At 36.4% G+C, this 22,042-nt stretch overlaps 1 protein-coding gene across 2 annotated transcripts in view; it reads left to right on the top strand.

The window, feature by feature from the left end:
• The window catches only part of ARAP2 (ArfGAP with RhoGAP domain, ankyrin repeat and PH domain 2), a 179,286-nt gene that overhangs the window by 38,769 nt on the left and 118,475 nt on the right, over positions 1-22,042 (top strand). For both annotated transcript variants that reach the window (XM_057309690.1, XM_044387654.3), the window contains exons 7-9: positions 2,544-2,613; positions 8,664-8,784; positions 16,656-16,834. In XM_057309690.1, the coding sequence (XP_057165673.1) occupies positions 2,544-2,613; positions 8,664-8,784; positions 16,656-16,834 (370 nt within the window). The remainder of the gene's footprint in view (positions 1-2,543; positions 2,614-8,663; positions 8,785-16,655; positions 16,835-22,042) is intronic.

Raw genomic sequence — 22,042 nt, 5'->3', positions numbered from 1 at the left:
GGCAAACTACACATGGGAAAGTTAGACATGGTTGTTATTTACATGTTTGCTTAGAAATGACTTTATTTAAACAGGAAGTTAGTTTTCATATATCATTTGTGTTAGAAGCTAAAAGTATATTGTGTCAAGTAGAGAAAGCCACTTAGAGAATAGGATTGTCTGACTTCAGGGAAGGGTTCTGAAACAAAACAAAAACAAGCCGAAGTGGGAATTGGTTCTTCACTTTTCCCTTGTATAGTCAGAAAAAGTTTTTCTTTTAAACCTAAATAGGAAATGTGATTATGTTGTTTTGCTTTGTTTCTCATTACTTTTCAGTAATCATCTTAAATTGTGTTTGCCTTTCATCTGATTCATTTTGAAAAATGTGAATGTTTCAATGAATTTTGGGTGATTGTAAAGGATTCTCTATATGGGGCTTTTTTCAGCTCGTTTGATCAAGATTAAGTAATTTATCTTTATAAATCCAATTGGCAAAGCTTTGTTATTTTGGAAAAGTGTTATTCATGCTCCAAAGCAAAAATTAAGGTAAAATAAGACAAATGCTATAAGCTTAATGAACAATGAAAGCTTTTATTTTTTAAATGTTTTTAAAAAAATTATTTATTTTTACGTAAACTCTGTTCCCAGTCTGGGGCTTGAACTCATGACCCTGAGATCAAAAGTTGCATGCTCTACCAACTGAGCCAGTTGGGGCCCCTATGTTATCTTTATTAAGGGATTATTTCTGTTAGAGGGATGGGTGCAGTGGTAGTATTTCTCACCACACTTTGTTTTGCACTAACCCTTATAAATATGGATATTAATACTGTTAATATCATTGTTCTATTTATTTAATTTTTTTATTTGAATATAGTTGACATACAATGTTACATTAGTTTTGGAGTGTAGCTACCATGTGTCACCAAGCAACGCTATTACAGTATCATTGGCTATATTCCCTGGGCTGTGTATTTTATTTCCACAACCTATTCTTTCCATAACTGGAAACTTGTATCTCCCATTTCCCTTTACCCATTTTACCCATGCTCCCAACCCTCTCCACTCTGACAACCATCAATCCTCTGTATTTATAGGTTTGATTCTGCTTTGTGTTTATTCATTTGTTTTGTTTCTTAGATTCCACGTGAGTGAAATCATAAGATATTTGTCTTTCTCATCCTGACTTATTTCACTTAGCGTGATATTTTCCAGGTCCATCCGTGTTGTCACAAATGGCAAGATCTCATCCTTTTTTATGGCTACATGATATTCTGTTGTGTGTGTGTGTGTTATATGAACATGCACAGACACACCGCATTTTTATCCATTCATCTATGGATGGACTTTTGGGTTGCTTCCATATCTTGGCTGTTGTAAATAAAGCTGCAGTAAACATGACATGCACATATCTTTTCAAAATCCTGTTTATTTTTTCTGTTTTTTTTTTTTTTTTAGTAAATTATAGTGGAATTATTGGATCATAAGGTGTTTCTATTTTTAATTTTTTGAGGAGCCTGCATACTGTTTTGCACAGAGACTGTACCAATTTACATTTCCACCAATGAGGAATTGGTGCATGAGGGTTCGTTTGTCTCCATATCTTCCTTAACGCTTGTTATTTCTTGTTGTTTTGATTCTAGCCATTCTGACAGGTGTAATGTGATATCTCTTTACAGTTTTGATTTGCATTTCCCTGATGATTAGTGATGTTGAGCATCTTTTCTTGTGTCTGTTGGCCATCTGTATGTGTTGTTTGCAAAAATGTCTGTTAAAGTCCCTTATCCATTTTTTAATTGAATTGCTTGTTTTTTTGGTGTTGAGTTGTGTAAGTTGTTTATATATTTTGAATATTAAGCCCTTATCAGATATATCATTTGCAAATATCTTCTTCCATTCAGTAGATTGCCTTTTTGTTTTGTTGGTTTCCTTTGCTGTGCAAAAGTTTTTTATTTTGATATAGTCCCAATAGTTTATTTTTGCTATTTTTTCTCTTGCCCTTGGAGACATATCTAGAAAACTGCTGCTACAGTTGATGTTAGAGAAATTACTGCCTGCATTCTCTTCTAGAATTTTTATGGTTTCAGATCTCATATTTAGGTATTTAATCCATTTTTGAGTTTATTTTTGTGGATGGTGTTAGAAAATGGTCCAGTTTCTTTCTTTTGCAGGTAGCTGTCCAGTTTTCCTAACACCAGTTGTTGAAGAGACTGTCTTTTTCCCATTGGCTATTCTTGCCTTCTTTGTGGTAGACAAATTGACCACATAAATATGGGTTTAGTTCTGGGTTCTCTATTCCATTCCATTGATCTATGTGTCTATTTTTGTGCCAGTACCAACAGTATCATTGTTCTAAATACTTATGTTAACTGATTAGAAAATGTCATTTTGTGTTTTTTTTTTTTTTTGCTACATGCCATTGCCAAAACGTACATTGTCATCGCTTAATGTTTTTTACACTGTTTAACAACGAATAGGAATGTACTCAACACAGTACATTACAAATGTATTTAAAATCCAAGTTCATGATGCTTGAATGTAAAATAACAGTTTCATATGTTTTACAGAAAACGCATGTTTCAGAAGAGATGGGTGAAATTTGATGGCCTTAGCATTTCTTACTACAATAATGAGAAGGTAAGTACATTTTATAGTTCTCTCAAGATTTTCTTACATATCCAAGGTATACTTCAGTAAACTAAGCAAGCAGTCTGGTTTTTAAGAACAGGAGTTGTATTACCAACATGGAGAGTTTGTACATGGTGAAACACTCTGTTCATAGGTTAACTTTTCTTTACACATGAGATTTGGTTTTTTAAAAATTATATATCCAACATTTATGGAGTGTCTTCTACAAACTACAGGAATTGTTGTGAGTGATGTAAGGATGAATACAAAATTGTCTTTCTCCTAGAGAGCACTCAGGAATGTTTACAAAAGGGTACTACGGTTCGGCACACAAGGAGAGGTTACTTTGTGCTCTAGAAGGGTTATGGAAGAACCAAAGAAGGCTTCTTGCATGAGATTTCATTTGCCACAGGTCTTGAAAAAAGAGGAACGTTTACACATAGAGACTAGAGAGACTAGGACATGGTAACATTGAGAACCATGAGATGTCCAGATGGGAAGTCAGTTTTCTGATTGGAAAATAGAATATGTGAAGGAGACTTGAGGGGATGAAGCTGAGAAGTTCGTTGGAGTTAGAGCTCATTGAACATCGTGATGAGAAAGTGGTCACAATTTTGTCTTTAGGCAACTGAGCCTTAACAGCGTGATACTGTGTTGATAATGTCTTCGTTACGTATGAGGATCTCTTTCTTCTTAGGAGGTGTAGGCTGGAATATTTGAGGTGTCCTATCTGCAAATGTTTTTCAGATGTTACTTATCTATATATTTATATTTATAAATATATTTGCATACACACATAGGTAAAAAAAAACTGAAGGTGTTAACAGTTGTCAAATCTGGGTGGAGGATATATGGGTGTTTGTTGTCATAATCTTTCGATTTCTCTTTGACAATTTCCTTAATGAAAAGTTGAAACTAATAAATACACCTTTTTTTTAAATTAAAATCAGGTAATCTTATAGTCTTAACTATATACACTCTCTTACCAGATTCATTTAACGTTTAAGCATATTTTCTTATTTATACCTTATACTCTTAACATTATTTTCTCATTACTTGGAGACTGTCACTTCCTGTTGTGCTTTTGTGGCTTGAATAGAAACTCCCTTTCATATATTGATTCTTCAGTGCTACAGGGCAGAAGAATGTATGCTTCTAGATAGAAAGTAACATATATTTACGTGCTACAATGCTAAGAACAATAGAAAGTTTAGAGAAGTATTAATTATTTGGTTTCACCTTGCAGTGATCCAGATAAAGCATCAAATAAGTTTAAACACACCTCTTTGAGGTTTGCAAGATGGTGGGATGAGTATTTTTTAAAAGCTGGTTTTCTGCCTTTGCTACTGTTTTAGTTTGCTTCTGCATTTGAATGTTGAGATAGTTTCTATGCCAGCGGTGGGTACAATGTGGTCTCTGTATCTGCTGGAATCTGACCCCTAGTTTTTTTTCAGCAGCTGTGCCCTTCTCTGGTTTGATTGAAATGAGGGGGAATACTATTCAGGAATAAGACTTCCGTGCCATGAGGCTCTGTTGGTGGTGGTATTATCCCCGTTTGGGAGAGAGAATTTCTGGTATCTGTGTCCAACTGGACTCATTCTGTTTGTCCTATAAAAGCTCATCTCAACCGCAGTAAGATGAGTGCCTGTCACATTTTTAGGTATTGATACCAAAAATTATGCAGCCTTGGTTTGAAATTGTGATAAGTTCATGTTAAAATGAATGGTTACAAATTCTTTAGCTTAACAGTTCTTTAAAAATTCAGATTATTGTTTTCTGTGGCATTTTGTCCCTTTACTATCCAGATGGTTGGTTTCATCTTTGCAAAAATAGAAATATTGGAATGGGTATTTCCTAAAAGGAGACACAGTTTCTATTGTGACCGATCTTACTCAAGGGTGGGTTGGAGGACTGGGAAGAGGGCATTTCAGGGCCAGTGTGTGGAAGGCATGGGTGTCAGTAGTCTCAGGTGAGTGTGCAGTGTCAGTGGTCATGTGCACTGAGTCGTTGGGCCTTTCAGTGTTTAAAGGTGCATCTGAGGAGCATGTGGCTGGGCAGAGCTCTGTATTTCCCTAGTTTTCTCTCATTTTCCTCAGGGCTGCTCTATCACGGCTCTGCAAGATTTTTTTCATTGTATTACTGAAAATGGCATCATCCCACCAGCCTCGATATCTTGTCACCTGCCAAGAAATCTCACTCACCCCCATTCTCACTCAGCTGTGGGCAGAAGTGCCCTGTGGTCATTTCATTGTCTTAAAGTGGTAGATAAATGACAACTTGACCTAGATATCTGTGTGTTACAGGCTCAAGGGATGCTTTAAAATTTCTGTCCTTAAGGAGAATTTTACACTCTGAAAAACACAATCATTCTGAGCCTGTTGTCTTTTTTCCCATCTTGTCTTTATCGTGTGTTGTTTGAAGAGAAGTATAATGTCAACTCTACAGTGTTAAAAATTACGAGATTTCTTGGAATCTCGTAATAGATTACAAATGAGCCATTAGAAAAACTATAACTTCCTGAGGTTAAAGTGACATGATAGTTAGCTTGTTAAGTACATTTTGGTCACTCCTGCGGAATTTATTTTTCTATTACTCTTATGGAGTATTTACCCGTTAAATAGGATATTATTATTATAAGCATGTGAGTGGGTTACTTTTTTGTAAGGAATTGTTTTTTAATCTCTTTAAGCAGATCTAGAGGAGGGAAAATCTCCTTTTTAAAATTCCGATTTCTTTTCCTACAATGCTGCTTGATTTTTCTATACTGAAAAATATATTAAGGGTAACATTTTTATTCAACAAATGGTTAATTATCTCACTAGTGATCTATTTTTATATGCTCTTTTAATTCTTAAGCAAATTAAGATTTGAGAATGGATCATCTGAGAGCTGAAGTATAAATGTTTGTGGACATTCTAGATTTTTCAGTCTGATCTCAGCCACTGTAGACTTACAGCCAGAGAGGCCCTTGCACTGTCCCCAGGGGTATATGCTCTTTCCCACATGTGAGGTTGCCTGACACTAGGGAAACATTTTCCCCACTTTTCTCATTCCTGAAGCACTTAGCAGTCTAGTAGTGCCTGGCGTAGCCATCATACCCTACTGCCTTTATTGGGTTTCCTTTAAGCCAGTCAGTCATGTATTTCTTTGCATGACCTTTTGCAGCAGTGTCTGGGTACACACTGTGGGGAACATGACCATACCTTTTTCCTGTATTTTCATCTCCATGTTTTTGCTCTTCCATCTGAACCTTCTGAGCCATTGCCATCTATCAAAGTTCTGTGCAAACTTCAAGATCCATTTTTTTATCCCCCTCTATAAGTCTTTTCTTTATTTTTTCCAACTGTGACATTTGAACAATCATATGCAAGAAAGGTTAGAAGGATCAGAAGCTGAAAGTAGTGAGGCAAGTCAGGGGAGTGTGCAGTAAATCGGGCATTAATTATCTGGGTGTAGGCTGTGTAGGCCAGTGGAGGTATTAAAAAATGAATTTAGAAAAAATATCAAAAGTGAGCTGTCAGAGCTTGATTTGTGATTGATTGGACATAGAATTCATTCGGTGAGCAGACACTTTTGCAATGCCATTTATGTGAAAGGTCTGAGGAAAACAGATGTCTGACCCATTGTCTATTTGGGGAGACTGTCTTAAATGATCACACAGTAAACATAAAAATCACCATTTACGTTACAGTTGGTAATTGCTATAAAGGAAAAAACACAGGTTGCTATTAGCTTAAATTAGGGTCATCTGCCTAGATGAGGATGGGGGGCCTATGAGAAGAGGCTGGTGAGAAAACCTTTCTTCTGAAGCATATACTTATGCTGAAATGTGAAGAATGGAGAGGCAGGAACCATGTGAAGCTGGATGTGGACACCATTTCTTGAAGAACAGAGTAAGCAAAGGCACTAGGTTGGGGAGAAACATGGTATGTTCATGGAACCTCAAAGAAGACTCATGTGACTGGAGAGAGTCAGAAAGTGCCAGGGAGGAAGTTGACACAGTCACTGTAAGGAGAGTCCCAAGTTATGTGGGTGTAAACGATCTGCACAAATGAAAGACTACTTAAGACAGACTAGAAGAGTAATATTTTAATGAACGGATATAAAGGGGGGAGGGTATGTTTGCAGGAGATAATTTGAAGTTTGAGGTACTTGTGGGACAGCTACGTGCACCATTGATGACTTGAAATATGAGGCTGGAGTTGACCAAAATGGATAAGGAAGGAAGGGACAGATTTTAGAATTTTCCTCATGAAGTTGGCAGTTGAAATAGTAGGAATGGATTTTCTCAGAGAAGATAAAACAAAAAAAGTGGAAAACAAGGAGAAGAAAAGTTACCTTGAAATTACTTCTTGACATCCTTTTCCTGTGAGGTTACTCACTCATCTTCTTCAGTTACAGTTCAAATACCATAATCAATTTTGGCTGTGTGAGGGGATGTGGATAAGCCTTTGTGGCATTGGTAGTTAAAATGGCGTTGAAGAATGCATAGGATTTTGTTGCATATGTGTAGTCAGGGATAGGAGATTGGAGCAGAGGCATTGGAAGAGAAGAAACTGTCAAAGAACTAAGAGGGAATGCCATGATAGCATAGTATATCTTCTCAACAGGAAGAGGATAACCTCCCAGTAGAAGAACACCATGCTCCTGACAGGGACTGTCCCTCACCTATCTATCTAATATGCATGGCAGGAGTTTACCACTAGGAGGAATAAGACCTTGGCACCTGTTCTCTGCATGGAATGGTTTAATACATTTTTTTTCCCTAACCAATTGCTTCAGATACTTGGGATCTTCTAAAAAATGAGGGTTCCATGAATCATTCTGTGGAAGGAAATAGTAGAAGAAACCCCATAAAGATGTGCCCAGACTCTTCTGATATTTAAGACCTTTCATAATGTGTCCTTGATGTATGTTTCCAGTTTCACCTCTTTTGACTCTATACTCTGGCTGCTCTTATTTCTCTACTTAATACCTTTATTATTAAAGCTTTCCAGCCAGGATGGCCTCCCAACCAGTTATCTGTGTGCTTAAACTTAAGCTTTTTTCAGGTCAGGCTCTAATGTCTTTATGTCTGTAAAAACATCTGGCCTCTTTTAAGCAGAATTTGGGAGTTCCCATCTTTGTACTCATACGTTCCATGGTTCAGACTCCGTTTTAAAGTTTTCTCTCATTACATTAGCTGGTTTCTCATTTTGAGGCTCCTTGAATGTATAAATACTATTTGAATTTTCTTTCGAACACAAGGCCCAGTAACTATTTCACCCTTAGTAAGTAGCTGCAATTGTCAGGGGGTCCTTATGCCAAATGCTTTTGGTGGATCCAGAAAAACGAAGACTGTAAAAGCTACCAAGAGTCTTCAGAATGATCTTCTTGAGCAAAACGGTTAAAATACATATGCCAGTTGCAAACAGCCAAAATTGTGTTAGGTATATGCCAATTGCTAACAGCCAAATCCATCTTTTTTTATTCTTTTGTCTTTTTTATTCATTTTTTGTTGGGGAATTAAAGGTAAAGTGAAGCAGGTAATTATTAGATAATTATCAGAATCATTGGGTATTATGTTTAATTGATATAATGCAACAGTCTGGATTTGAGATATATTCTTGTTCACAGTATGTTGTAGCAATAGTTTTGAAGTAGTTTTAGTTACAGTACCCATTATGGCCAGCAGATGCCTGCAAACACCATAAAATCATTTTGACCAGATTGTTTTAAAAAACATACTGTTGGTTTTGGGAACTGTGTATTGCTGGTCTAGTACAATTGTTTGTACTTGATTTTTTGCCTTTTAATTTTAAATTCCAGAAGAGGAGAAAATTGAAAAGACATCTCACGTGAAAGGGGCATTTAATATTTTCCTTTCTGGGGTGTTAAGTGTGTCTGAGGATATATACTATTTGTATGTTATTTTAAAAATTTAGATTAAAATTATGAAAGAGAAGCACAATATGCTTGTAAATATTTGCAAATATTGTACCATTCTTTTTCTGATAAGGTCATAAGAATTTCATTTTAAATCTGTCTTGTTTGTGTATCTTTTTCTCTAACCCATACAGGAAAAGTATTCAAAAGGAATAATTCCCCTTTCTGCTATATCTACGGTACGGGTTCAGGGAGACAACAAATTTGAAGTTGTTACAACACAAAGAACTTTTGTTTTTAGAGTAGAAAAAGAAGGTAAGATTATTTCTTTATCTCTGTAAAAGCACTCATAGACATTAATTTCTGACCAATCAGAAGATTGATAAGCTAGTGAAGCTACAAATATCAACCAATCTTAAAATATGTTACTTTTAAGTAATTGACATTTATATATTATTTTGAATGCCGTAAACAAGTTGTCAAGTTCTTTGTTCACTATTCTTGCATGCAGCAAATACTTAGAATCTACTAAGTGCCAAGAATTCTTCTAAATTCTGGAGATACAGCAGTGCAAAAAAAGTCAGACAAAAATCTCTGCTCCTATGGAGTCCACCTTTTAGCTGTTGTTTGATAATGCAAAATAATTATTCAATATGCAAAACCAGTTTTTCTCACTATTAAAAGGTTGGTTTTAGGGAAGTTTACTTATGCCTGGTTCAACTGTGAGTGCTCAGGCCCAGTAATCATGCTAGTACAGATTTCGGAGCATCTTTTATAATTTTTCAATTCTTTTTACCTTCACCATCTGCTAAAGATCACTTGATGGTGAAAATTAGATGGCATGTGGTTTATGGATAGAGACTAAACCTTTAGATCTTTTCTAACTTTTGGAGGGGGTAGGGAGAGAGAGCCAGGAGAGCGAAGAGTTCTCAGTTGTATACTTTGACTATCAACACATTATTACTATATTTCTCACTACTTTTAAATAATATAGGTAAGGCCATCTTCATTAATTAAAGAATTATAGTTTTATCTTATTTTAAAGCTAACTTTTATTTTAGTATAGGTTATAACTCAACTTGATTTTGAAAATACTTCTTGGTACTTAATTATTTGAATAATGGTGATTTAGAGAACTTACTAAATTCTTGATACATGCAGTGATCTACTGTGCTTCATTATTCACAGTAGTCTTGTGAGGGATATAGGTGTTACAATTATCCCATTTTATAAAAAGAAAAAAAATCCCATTTTACGCAGAACCCATTTTATGCTTTTATAAACTACAATAATATTAGATATTATGGGGCAATATTTGTCTTTTTTAAACTGCTAGATTCCTAGAACATATACCAGTGCAAGGCACATAGAAAACACTCAATGAGTCCTTCCTAGAAAGCTTTCATTATTCCTTGGCATAATCAGTAAATGCATAAGTTCCCGATACGGTTCACACTGGGGCAGCTTTTTTTTCAGATTGTGAATCACTCTCCATTTGTGAAATCACCTTAGTGGGTTCTGATGGTACTAAAACAAATCTCCCCAAAACAGAACAACCAGACATGAAATAGAATAAGAAATATCAAAGTGCATCGCCTCTAGCAATATTGTATAGTGAGACATACCTGTGTATATATTGCACATATGTAGTGGAAAAAGTGTTCCTTACTTGAGTTGCTATTTGAAGAATCGTTGAGAACATAGCCTAGAGTCGGGGTTGGCAAACCGTGTCTCATCGCCACGGCTTGTTTTTGTAAACAAAGTCTTGTTCCATCATAGTCACTGTCATTCATTTACATATTGTCTGTGGCTGCTTTTGTGCCTCAGTGACCCCATTGAGTAGTTGTAGGCTGTGTGGCCAGGAAAGCCTAAGATATTCTCCTCCCGACTGGATATCATGACTATCTTTCCTTACGCTTTGGTTTCCTCTGCCCAGAAGGTGACTGCCTGTTTCTTTGAGGTGTTTATCACTTTCCCCTTGGCTTCTCAAAATGAATTTCACATATGCCACATAGCTTGCATTTTAAGATAGACATGCTAAATAAAGCTTTCCACCTGGAGAAAATCTGCTTAGCCATATTTACTTACTGTAGTTAAAAGTTAAACAGACACATTTAAGTAGAATATATCAACTCACATGTTTAAAAGTTACATGCTGTGATACATAGTTCATATGTAGTTCATGGTTCATATATCACATAATTATGATAGAAACAAGAATTTCATTTAAACTTAGGTGTAAGTAATTATTTGTTAAATAGGTCTTGGGTCTTTAAGTTTTAAAACATGAAAATACTGCTTCAGTAAAAACAGACTGTGCACATGGAATTATTGAGTTAAGGTAGATTCATTGAAAATCATTTTTAGGGTGCCTCAGTCGATTAAGTGTCTGCCTTCGGCTCAGGCCGTGATCCCAGGACCCTGGGATTGAGCCCCGCATTGGGCTCCCTGCTCCACGGGGAGCCTGCTTCTCCCTTTGCCTCCCTCCCGCTCTCTCTCTCTCATGAATAAATAAATAAAATCTTTTTTAAAAAGTCATTTTAGTGTCATACCTAGCATTTTTAAAGATAGGTATTTGTAGAGAGAGAGAGAGAGTGTGTGTGTGTATAAATAGTATACATGTATCTGTATATTTATTATGGAACCTTCCACAAGATACTAAGTATGTTTTATTGTTTTTTTCCTCCTTCCATGTATATAGATAGTTGATTATTTCTTACTTTGGGGGAACTGAGAAATCAACCATAGTGGCTTATGAAATATTTGACTTAACTTTTAAGCCAAATGAAACCCTACTTCAATCTAATCAAGAAGCAAGACAAAAGTTTAGAATATGAAGGGGAAATGGTTTGACATCCTAGCAGAAGTGAATTCTCCATTTTTGGTGAGAAGGTTCTGAATGACTTATCCTTTGTCTCCTCTGAAGGCAGCGTCACTGGTTTCCAAATTGCTGTGTTCCCCACCGGCATTGCTAAGACAAGATTACAATTTGGCATCTTTTTCCCTGCAAATTTTCAAAGGCTTCAATTCCCCCCAGGTTTCCTAGTGAAGTGTTGTTATGCTCTTAGTTGAAAGTGAATTATATTGAAATAATAGCATTTTAAAAATACTGTTTCTCAAATAAAAAATTTAGTGGGATTCCTTTGTCCTGAAGCAGAACCATTGGGCTTGGTCAGAGGGTCACAACAGCTAACGATCTCTCCAGTCTGTGTTCCCCTGGCAGCGGTGGTCACACTCGCAGATGCGTGACTTCAAAAAGCAGGTGATGTTTTGAGTTGGCACTTCTTATAGTGAGAAAAGGGTTAAGAATTCTGCGTGGTCATTTGTGTTCTGGGCTATTTTCAGTGCTGGCTTTCAGCGGCAGTCTCGTGTTCTTGTCCATCTCCGCTCGTTCTAGATCCCTGGGAGGCAGGCAGGTGTTTTTCCTCTCAGCTCTGTTTCCATACCGCATCTTACAGCCCTCCAGTGGCAACTATGGTACTGCATAGCTTTGTTTGTTTTAAAGAACACTTGGGTAAGAAACATAAATTCCCCTTAGTTATTTTAGGCAAGCAGACTGCCTGTCTTGAATATCTGTGTTCTACAACACTACAACTCAGTATTGTAGTGTTTTGTTTTGTTTTGAAGGAGAGAGAGAGCATGGTGGGGAGGGGCAGAGGGAGAGAGAGAGAATCTTAAGCAGACTCTGCACTGAGCATGGAGCCTGACACAGGGCTTAATCTCATGACCCTGAGACCTGAGCCAAAATCAAGAGTTGGACACTTAACAGACTGAGCCACCCAGGTACTCTGAAATAGTCAGTTTGTTTTAGAAAGAAGTCATGGAACATTTACTAGCGGGAGGGAGAGCCAGGGGAATTAAATGTTCTCCATTGTATATGTTGGTCCACTATCGTAGTGAGTCACAAACTGTGGAGTCATTCTTGAATCTTTTTCCTCTCATTTTGCACATCCAGCCCATCAGCACATCTGATCATTTTTGACTTTGGAAGTATGTCTGGATTCTGATTGATTCTCAACACCTCTGTCGTTACTACTCCAATGCAAGCCACCACCTCTATCTGGGTTATTGTAATAACCGCCTTTGATGGACTTACAGTCCTGTTTTCTATACAGCTGTCAGTGATCCTGTATCAAAGAAGTCCGATCATGTCAGTCCCCTTCAGATGCTGTGTTGTCTCTCCAACTCCCTGAGAGTAAAACACTTATGTCCAGGAGCCCCTACGTGATCTGGCTCTGGTCTTTTTGACCTTGTCTCCTCCCATGCTCTCCCTTGCTCACTACAGTTCAGCTGTTCTCTTGTTCCTTGACTGTGTCAAACCCCTATGTCAACCCCAGGGCATTGACACTTGCTTTCTTTATCGGAGAATGCTCTTCCTGCAGCCATCCTCCTGACTTTCTTTATCACTTCTATTTCCTTTAGGCTTTTGCTTAACCATTGCCTTCTTTCTGAGGCTTTTTTTGTACTGCCAAGTATAAAGTAGCACTTCTAGGGCCCCTCATTCCTTGCTTTATTTTGCCCCATTGTACTTGTCGCTGTGTAATAGATTATATATCTATGTTTTATTGCCTTCCTCCTTTCACAAGAGGGCAAACTCCAGGAGATTAAGGCTGTGGTGTGTCTTGTTCACGCTTCCATTCCTAGTATTCAGAATAGGTCTGGGAACCCAGTAGGCACTCAGTAAATATTTGTATGAATGAATGGCTATTGATTTCATGAACAGTCACGGCGTGCAGATACTTCCTTCTCTGGAATATGATCGTGGGTCACGTTGAAGAATCTTTAGTTCAGTTATATTAGCATATCAAAAGTGAAGGTCCATCTAAACTTTGTTAGATTCTGTTACTAATCTTTTACACAGCCCTTACGTAGTAATCCCTAGGATAATCAGTCCTATATGTTACTACTGAATAGGCCTACTGCTGAATCCAGTGGTCAGAGAGTATTGTCTCTCTTGTTGGTTTTGGTTTTTTTACTTTTTTGATTCTTGTAGTTGGCATTCATTCCTGAAAACCTCAAGAACTAGTTTGAGGGAATTGCTATTATCTTTTATTTATATTCTGGCATAATTATAAGAAAGTGGTGATTTCTCATAATTATAAGAAAGTGGTGATTTCCTCCCCCCGCCTTTTTCCAACCCAGAATGCTCTACTTTGAGCAAAGCCATATCTAGGTCAGGGCATATTCTCTAAGGAATAGTGCTTAGCACAGTGCTAAGATCAAGATAGACAGTAAATATTTGTTATTGGAAAGAATAAAAGCACCTTGGTGTGAAGAGCAGGCAGAAGCTAGCATAGTATCTAGCTTTGCCCAAGACACTTAGCCCAAGGGAAAATAACTATTTGATTTGGAATATTGTGACATCAAAGCATATTCCCCGTGTTTAAGGACACACACGTTGCATAGCCAAATACCAATGATGCTTGTAATCTATTTTATTGTGTTTGAATGATCTGTATCACTGTTTATCTCCACTGGAATGGGTAATTAAGAATAAACTGAATGTTACTATTAATTCTTGTACTTACTCATGACTGTTTACTTCCTATTAGTAAATGAGGCCCTCAGGAGCTAGATAATACTTCTAGGCTATAAGAGAACTCTTTGTTGAGATGCAGTCATCATGTTTAAGTCCAACGAATGCAATTGCCAGTTTCAAATTATTTTCCTGAGAAACTGAGATATATGCCAGTGGCGGTGTAGAAGCCCCAAACACTTTGGCCTAGTTTATAAAGTTAAGACTACAACGTGAAGCAAATCAGAGAAAGACAAATACCACATGATTTTACTCATGTGGAATTTAAGAAACAAAACAAAATGAACAAAGAAAGGAAAGAGAAAAACAGGCTCGTAAATACAGTGAACTAACTGGTGGTTTCCAAAAAGGAGGTGTGGGAGCGGGATGGGTGAGATAGGTAAAGGGGATTAAGAGTATGCGTATCTTGATGAGCAATGAGTAACGTGTGGAAGTGTTGAATCATATTGTACACCTGAAGCTAAGAGAACACTGTATGTTATATTTCAATAAAAAATTGAAAGAAAATTAAAAAACACGAAGTTGGGTTTCTTTTCAATAAAATGTGACCTACATTTCAAACTAAATGATTTATGTAGATTCATATAAACAAAAAACATTCCGTGCTGTTTACTTGGCAGGAGTATCTTGTGTGAAACTAATGATCACAAGTAATAACCAATGGAAGGTTTGTTGTTGTTCCTGAAAATATAAATTATCCTAGTGCAGTCTGGGTCTATTCATGTAGGTATAAAACGCAGATGCTGCATAATGACATTGACTTAGTTACCTGAACATTTTCATGTTGTTTTTAGTTTCTAATGATGCTGGGGAAGTTGGGTAAATATTTCCTCCTGATACATGGGAACTATGACTTGGGGACTATGTAATTAATATCTGCAACAAAGCTTTGTTGAAAGAGTTTTAATAAATACTTTGGCCTAGGTCATTAAAGACAAAACTGTTTTTAGTAGTTTGGAAGTTTCCTTCCTCTTCCTTCTTGGTAATTTTTCCGACATGGAATTCAGTCTGTTTTGTTTTGTCTTGTTCCTTTTGCCTTGATAATCACTTCTTCATTTGTTTTTGGCTAGCCCATTTTCCTGCCTCATAGATACAGTTGTACCTCAGGATTTGTCCATTTCTTCTCCTTTCACACTAAACATTTATCTACTTCCGTGGATCTTCTTTTGCATAAGTTACCTTCATTCATGTGATGCTGACTGTCAGTCCACCTAGATGCTCAAGCGAGGGCACGGAAAACCTGAGGTGGTTCTGTTAATAAAATGGAATCTTCTACCTTCTTTGGTCAAGTCATGGTACTAAGCTACCTTTTATTCTGATAATTTAAATTTTTTTGTGAATACTTGTTAAACATATTTAAAACTTCAGCTATTTTTTTCCATCCCTTAATGTCTTGACTCTTCAGATATTCTTTTGTTTCTCTTTTCATCGTACTTAAAGCGTCTTTTGCCTTATTCCTGATTTCCATGCTTCTAGTTTGGTCTACGTACCATCATAATAATCATGTCATTTCCTTGCTAAGAATCGTGACTTTTTTTTTTTTTTTTTTTTGTCCTCTGTAATAAAGTTTGGAGGAAAAATTCCTTACAGGTACTGCAGAAGCTCCATCGGTATTGCCTGTTCTCTCTTGAGTTCAAAATCATCAATATGCTTATCCATAAGTTAGTCTCTTTCGTTCTTTCTGCCTTTGTTCTTATGTTCTTCTCTGCTTAGAGTCATAAAGTTCTGCTTTTCCCTCACCAAACTCCAGTTTTGTCTTTTCAAATGCTCCTCGTTCCAAGACCTAACACAACTACTTTTTTTTTTCATAGTGCTGAGAACAGTTGTCTGAGTTAAAACATTTGATTCTCCTAATTTTAATACTAACTTGCTGTATGACTTTCAGCAAATGACTTACCTCCATTGAATGACTCATATTTTATTTGATATCATTTGTATGACATGTATAGTGTTCTGTGTTCTGTTCTATGTTCATGTCTAACTTGCCTTACAACTGTGATTGCTCTTTGGGGACCACATCAGATTCCTGTGTCCGTAAAGCAGTGTGTTATACATAGTGTAAGGTCACTTAGCTTTTGTGGAGGGAGAAAACCAAATTTTAATTTGCCAAATGAGATGCTATTGTTACTGTGGTGAGAATGGAATGGATGAGGGAATATCAAGTCAGCATACTCTTAAGTAGAGTAGGCTCTAAGTAACAGGAGTAAAATTTTCTGGGCATTTGAGCAACTTAATTGCCAGGTAAAATCTGTTAACTGGTCTCAGTATTACTTCTATAAAAGAGAAAATCCAATCTCATGAATAATCTATAAGAGTGCTTCTTAAATATTAACATGGATTCGTATCACCTGGGGATCTTCTTAAACTGAAGATTCTGATCAGGTCCGGAGTGGGGCCTGAGATTTTGCATTCTAATAAGCTCCCAGGTGAGGCCAGTAGTATTGGTTACAGAACACCTGGGTAGTGTTATTTCTTTTCTTTTACAGAATTGGGCCATTGGCTCCGACTGCAATAGCATTTAGATTGTGGTTGTGGGAAAGAATCTGTAAATTATGTGTTACAGGGAAAAGAGATCCTTTGCCCATGGTTCTGTGTCTGTATAATTTATATGAGTATGGATATATGTATTTTCTCCTGTCTTCATTTTCAGAGGAGAGAAATGACTGGATCAGCATACTATTAAATGCACTGAAAACACAGTCCCCTGCCTTGCAGTCTCAAGCAGCTGCTGCACCTGAGAAATGTGGATATCTTGAACTGAGAGGGTATAAAGCCAAAATTTTTACTGTGTTAAGTGGAAACAGCGTGTGGCTTTGCAAAAATGAACAGGTGAGCTGTGTTACAGTTATTGCAAATTGCGGTGCCTTGATTACATTAACAACTGTGCTTTGTTAGACTTATCAGTGTTTTTACTTATAGCGCCTTGGTTTTGCCTTGAGTACTGCGCCAATGTAACAAAGAAGAGTTGTTTTGTTGAATTTTCTCAGTTTCTCCAGTGACAGGAAAGTAATCTACATCAAATTTGAGGCTAGACATTACCTTTTTAAGGGACTGAGAAAATAAAATTTTGAAAGTCATTTTTGAAGGGTGGTCCTTAGCTGAAGTAGTGGGATGACACTCTGAGATATCAAGAACCAATTAACCATTACAGCTGTTGATGAAATAGGCCCAGTTCTGCACCTGTTGTTTCTTTTCTAATAGAAAATTATAAGAGTAGGCACAGGTTACATGTTTTCTTGAGTTTCCAGCATTTTTTTTTTTTAGAGTAGATATGTTGCTTGCAGAGGAGCTAATTTACCATAGGCAAGTGGTTCCTATATGCACATACATGCTCACACACCACATATAAATGAAGTAGACTTGAGTTGTTGACTTACTGAATTAGGTTAATATTAGAAAGACTTAACAGAAGTTCAGTGTTTTGAGGAGACTGATATTCAAGTTCTAACAAATTCTGTTAACTTTTTTTGATTGCGTAGACTTCCCTTTCTCTAACATATCTGATTTTTATTTCTATTTTATTTTTTTTTTAAAGATTTTATGTATTTGGGAGAGAGAAAGTGCACGTGTGTACCTGCATGCACACACACAAGCAGGGAGAGGGGCGGAGGGAGAGGGAGAAGCAGATTCCCCACTGAGCAAGGAGCTGGATGTGGGGCTTGATCCCAGGACCCTGAGATCATGACCTGAGCTGATTGAGCCACCCAGGCCCCTAGCATATTTGGTTTTTAATATGTATAAAAAAATACCCCTTTTGGGAGTGAATTCTTAATCATTTAGCCTAGAATATATTAGATGTTTAGTAATTTGTGGAATTGCATGGTGTGCTTTGGCTGTCTGATCTAAGAGGAACTCATTAATGACCCAATAGGTTATGATAGGCTGGGATATAAATGGTACTGTTTTCATCAAATAATACAGATGTCAACTCAAAACAAACATTAGTTTCAAAAATATTAACTATAGATCTTTAAGACAGCTTCTGAACTTCAGTGTGATCTTATTCATTATATTTTTTGGATAAGATTTCTTAGCCAATTAACTCTGGAGGGCATCATTGAGCACTGTTGGCGTATTACTAACTTGGATATTTAGCATATTGCTCAAGAAGAATAGTGATGTACAGCTTATAATGTGTAAGACTGAATATGAACATTTTCAGTCTGTGAAGTGAGATGATTAAAACTTTTCTCATTGGAATGGAATTTAAAAACGCATACTTTGTATTTGTCGGTATGGAAGTTATTCTGCCAGATTAATTGAGGTATTCATTTTTTACTTGCACAGATTCGATGGACTTCAAGTTATTAGTTTCATCGCTTCCATTAGCTAGATGGTCTGAGTTTACATGATTCTCCCAAAGTAGATGTTCTTTAAAGTTTTATTAACACTCTCTGGTTAGAAAGAAATTGAATGAAATTATTGCTTTAATATTAGCAATCGAACATAAAAAAGCATAAGAATGACTACCATCTGGTGCTTACCAGGTATTATGCTAATTAATTTATAAACTTTTCCTTCTAATCTTGCCCACAAATGTAGGAGGAAGGTACTGTCTTCCATGTTCTGTAGACGAGGAAAATGAAGATTGTGTAAGGACTGTAGATTGTCATGCATAACAAAACCAGAACTTTATGAGTCTAAGTGTAGCATCTTAGCAACTATACCAAACTGTCTTTTTAATGTGTATGTTGAAAATTTCTGGCCTGTGACCTTTTGGAAGTAGTCTAAGCTTCTTTCCTTGAATAACTTAATTGCTTAGGAGGCTCGGAGTATAAGTGTGTATTGAGTAATACACGTTATACCAGGTGAGGCACTCTGTAAATGGTGCGCTTGCTGGGTACTCAAGTCCTGTCTTCCAGGAGGACAAGTCTGACAAGACCATTGTTTATGATGGATGGTGAGTGCATTGCTTTTTTAGGCTAGTACAGGAGTTGTGGAGAAGTGCAAAAAAGGGCAACTAATGATGTCTGGAGATTAGAAACACTTCCACGTACACAAGTAATGAATGCATTCTCCTTAAAGATTAAAGCATTAATGCTGGACCCCTCCTCATCTTTTGAGACACAAATCAATTTTCAGTGCATGTATATTTCAGGTCCTTTTCTATGCATTACCATGCGTTTATATATACCCTTAAAAAGCACATACCGTTGCTTGTGTATGTGTTATTTTTAAAAACTTGCATCATTTTATATGGAGCTGGGTCTTAAGAGACTTGATCTTGAGTCAAGTCTTAAAGAACTAGTTGGCTCAAGACTGGATGGATAAATTAAAGAAGGCCTTCTATGTTTAGGCCCTAACTTACCATTCCAGTTTTATCTGTGTTTACATTATGGTGTGTGCCTTTCTCTCCAGAGAAAAGTTGCCCATTGGTTTTTTTCACATGGTTGAGCAGATTGAAGAACTTGGATGACGTGCTAAATGGGGAGTCTTTCTCCTGAATGCAAGGGGCTTTAAGCTTGTGTTTAGGAAAAGCACTAAAAGGTAATGATTCAATGCAACTTCTAAAAGTTTTTTATATACAACACATTAAGTAATTTTGTGTTTTTTTTAAATATGGAAAAAAATTTACTTATCATAAAAATGTAGGACGTGTTATACCTGAAGCTAATATAACATGTCCATTATACTTCTAGAGTAAAAATAAAAAATAAAAAAAGAGGTGTTAGCTTTGAACTTCTGTATCTAAATTTGCATTGGATCTAATTGAGTTCCATGAATCAAAGCTAAATTATTTTCAGTTTTAAAAATTTTAAAATAGTGAATTTATTGCCCACATAATTTGTAGTGTGAATAGAATAAAAAAAAATAAGGAAAATTGACCTACAGTACCCTAACATATGAACTATTTTCATTCTTCTTGCCTTTCTTGATACATAGTTTTACAAATTTACAGACAATGGATAGAGGTGGAAAGGTAGCATATACTGAAGAGTTGTTTAAAAGGAAGCTCCAACGTTCATTTAGAGCAGAGACAATTGGACAGAGGTAGCAGTTCCGGGTTTTCATTCTTTCTCTGCTACTAATTGGCTCAGGTAATTAAGTTAATGTCTTTGGGTTTAAATAGCATCATGTAAAGAAGAGAGAGAGCTTACTATTCCTACGACCATTTTGTAAGTTGCATGTTGAAATTCCAGATATTTGGGCTCATTCCAGACTGTGGACTTAGAATTTCTGGGGATAGAATATTGGAATCTACATTTATATGAAGCATCCACATGTATCAAGAACTACATACAGTGAAACACTGCTCTAAGTTACTTTTTTCCCCCTTTAAAAAATGACAAGCATCTAGGTAAAGAGAGCAAGATATTTTTGGAATTGGAAAATGTGTAAAAATAGCCTTCAGCAACATTGAATGCTTCGGCATCCTGCAACTTGGGACTATTATACCTCTTTTTGTGATAAATTCTCATTTGGAAGTGATCTTTTTCCTCATTGAACATTTTGAAATGTGCCAACATTTAAGTGGAAAATTAAGATAAGCATGATCAGTGGTAATACATTTTGAAATTCTGAAGAACTGTTACTAATTGTGCATAGTTCTGAACTATAGCTACTGGTATTTTTTTTTTTTTTTTGCTAAGATCTCAATTTTTAAATGAAATTTAACATTTTTAGCTTATGAATTCTACAGTATCATTTAATTCATTTTTCTTAACGTAGACTTTTATCGCCAGAGTATGATCTGGTGTAGACATTAATCTTCGTTTGCAAAGTCAGCATAAAGGGGACAGTGTTTGGAGAACAGTTTGAAACTGTTATTTCCCATACATTCCTTCAACTCTGTCTGGAAGTGTGCTCTAATTTGTGGATTATTGTTAACCTTTTCCAGAGCTTTTTCTCTACTTCCAAAAAGTATCCTTAAGAATCTGTGTCAGGCAGCCCTACATATATATATTTTCAGTAGTTCTTTCACTTTTTTCTGACTCTGTCCCTTTTACTGAATCAATAACTAAGTTAAAATAGCTATTAGAACAGGCTATTGTAATTATTGCCTTTGCTCATTTTTGAAATTCCTTCTATTTGAAGAGAAATGGTATGAAGATAGCAAGGGGTATGCCAGTCTGCATCTCCTCGTGGACCCTTCACTGCCAGGTCTGAACTCTCTGGAATTAACATGGACTTTTTGTTTTCCCAATTGCTTGGTTCAAAGATTCGCTTTTTTTTTTTTTTTCTTTCATCTCTGCTTTTCCCTTTCATTCATTAGTAGATTGTAGGAACTGAAATTGGCAGTAGCTCTCCACCGAGTAGGAGAAATGCCTTAGGGAATGTCATGTCTCCTCCTCCTGCCCTTTCCCAATAGGGTGTAAAAAGTAGAAAAGAACTATGAGGAGATACATAAAAACATTTGTTGGAATGGAGTTTGGCAAAGTAGAAACAGACACAATTTCTCTACCTAATTACTCAGTTGCAAAACACTGTGGTGCTGTTATCACATAAATTACATGTCATCTCTTTATTTAACACCATCTCACAAACGCAGTGTTTAATTTTTACAGATATTGTTCTCTTATGTTTTACACGCCTGCAGTGTATTATAATTATGATAGTTTTTCTCCAGTGTTACTTCAACATTGTATAAAATGAGTTGTGTTTCAGTTTGTACACATTATACTACATATAATTCCCTGTGTTTCTCTATTCATCCATTTTACAAAATGGATTTTTATTGGATACCTTCTCATTTCTGGGCACCACTCTGGGGGTACAGCAGTGACCGAAAGATGCCTGCTGTTTAGGATCTCACCTTCCACTGTGGGTAGCGCACATAGTGATAAATAAATGAGATTTCTGGTAGCTTTCTGTATGTAGCCTTTTCTTCCTTTTTGATTATTTATTTATTTTTTTGGCATGGACTTTTATGACCTTTTCCTGAAGAATTGTTTACATTTTAAATGCTGTTAGCTACATGAACTAGGTACCAGCTTGATTTTAACCTTAAACGTGTTATAATTTTTATATTCTCAAATTAATGGTGTGATGGTGTATTCACTGTTTGGTCTTCAGGAGTTTCAGGCCCGTAGCGGACAC

Source organism: Ursus arctos, unplaced genomic scaffold (genome assembly GCF_023065955.2).
Source record: "Ursus arctos isolate Adak ecotype North America unplaced genomic scaffold, UrsArc2.0 scaffold_9, whole genome shotgun sequence".
In the NCBI taxonomy this organism is placed as follows: Eukaryota; Metazoa; Chordata; class Mammalia; order Carnivora; family Ursidae; genus Ursus; species Ursus arctos.
The sequence above is the reverse complement of the archived record's forward strand: the minus strand, read 5'-3'. Positions and strand labels throughout refer to the sequence as shown.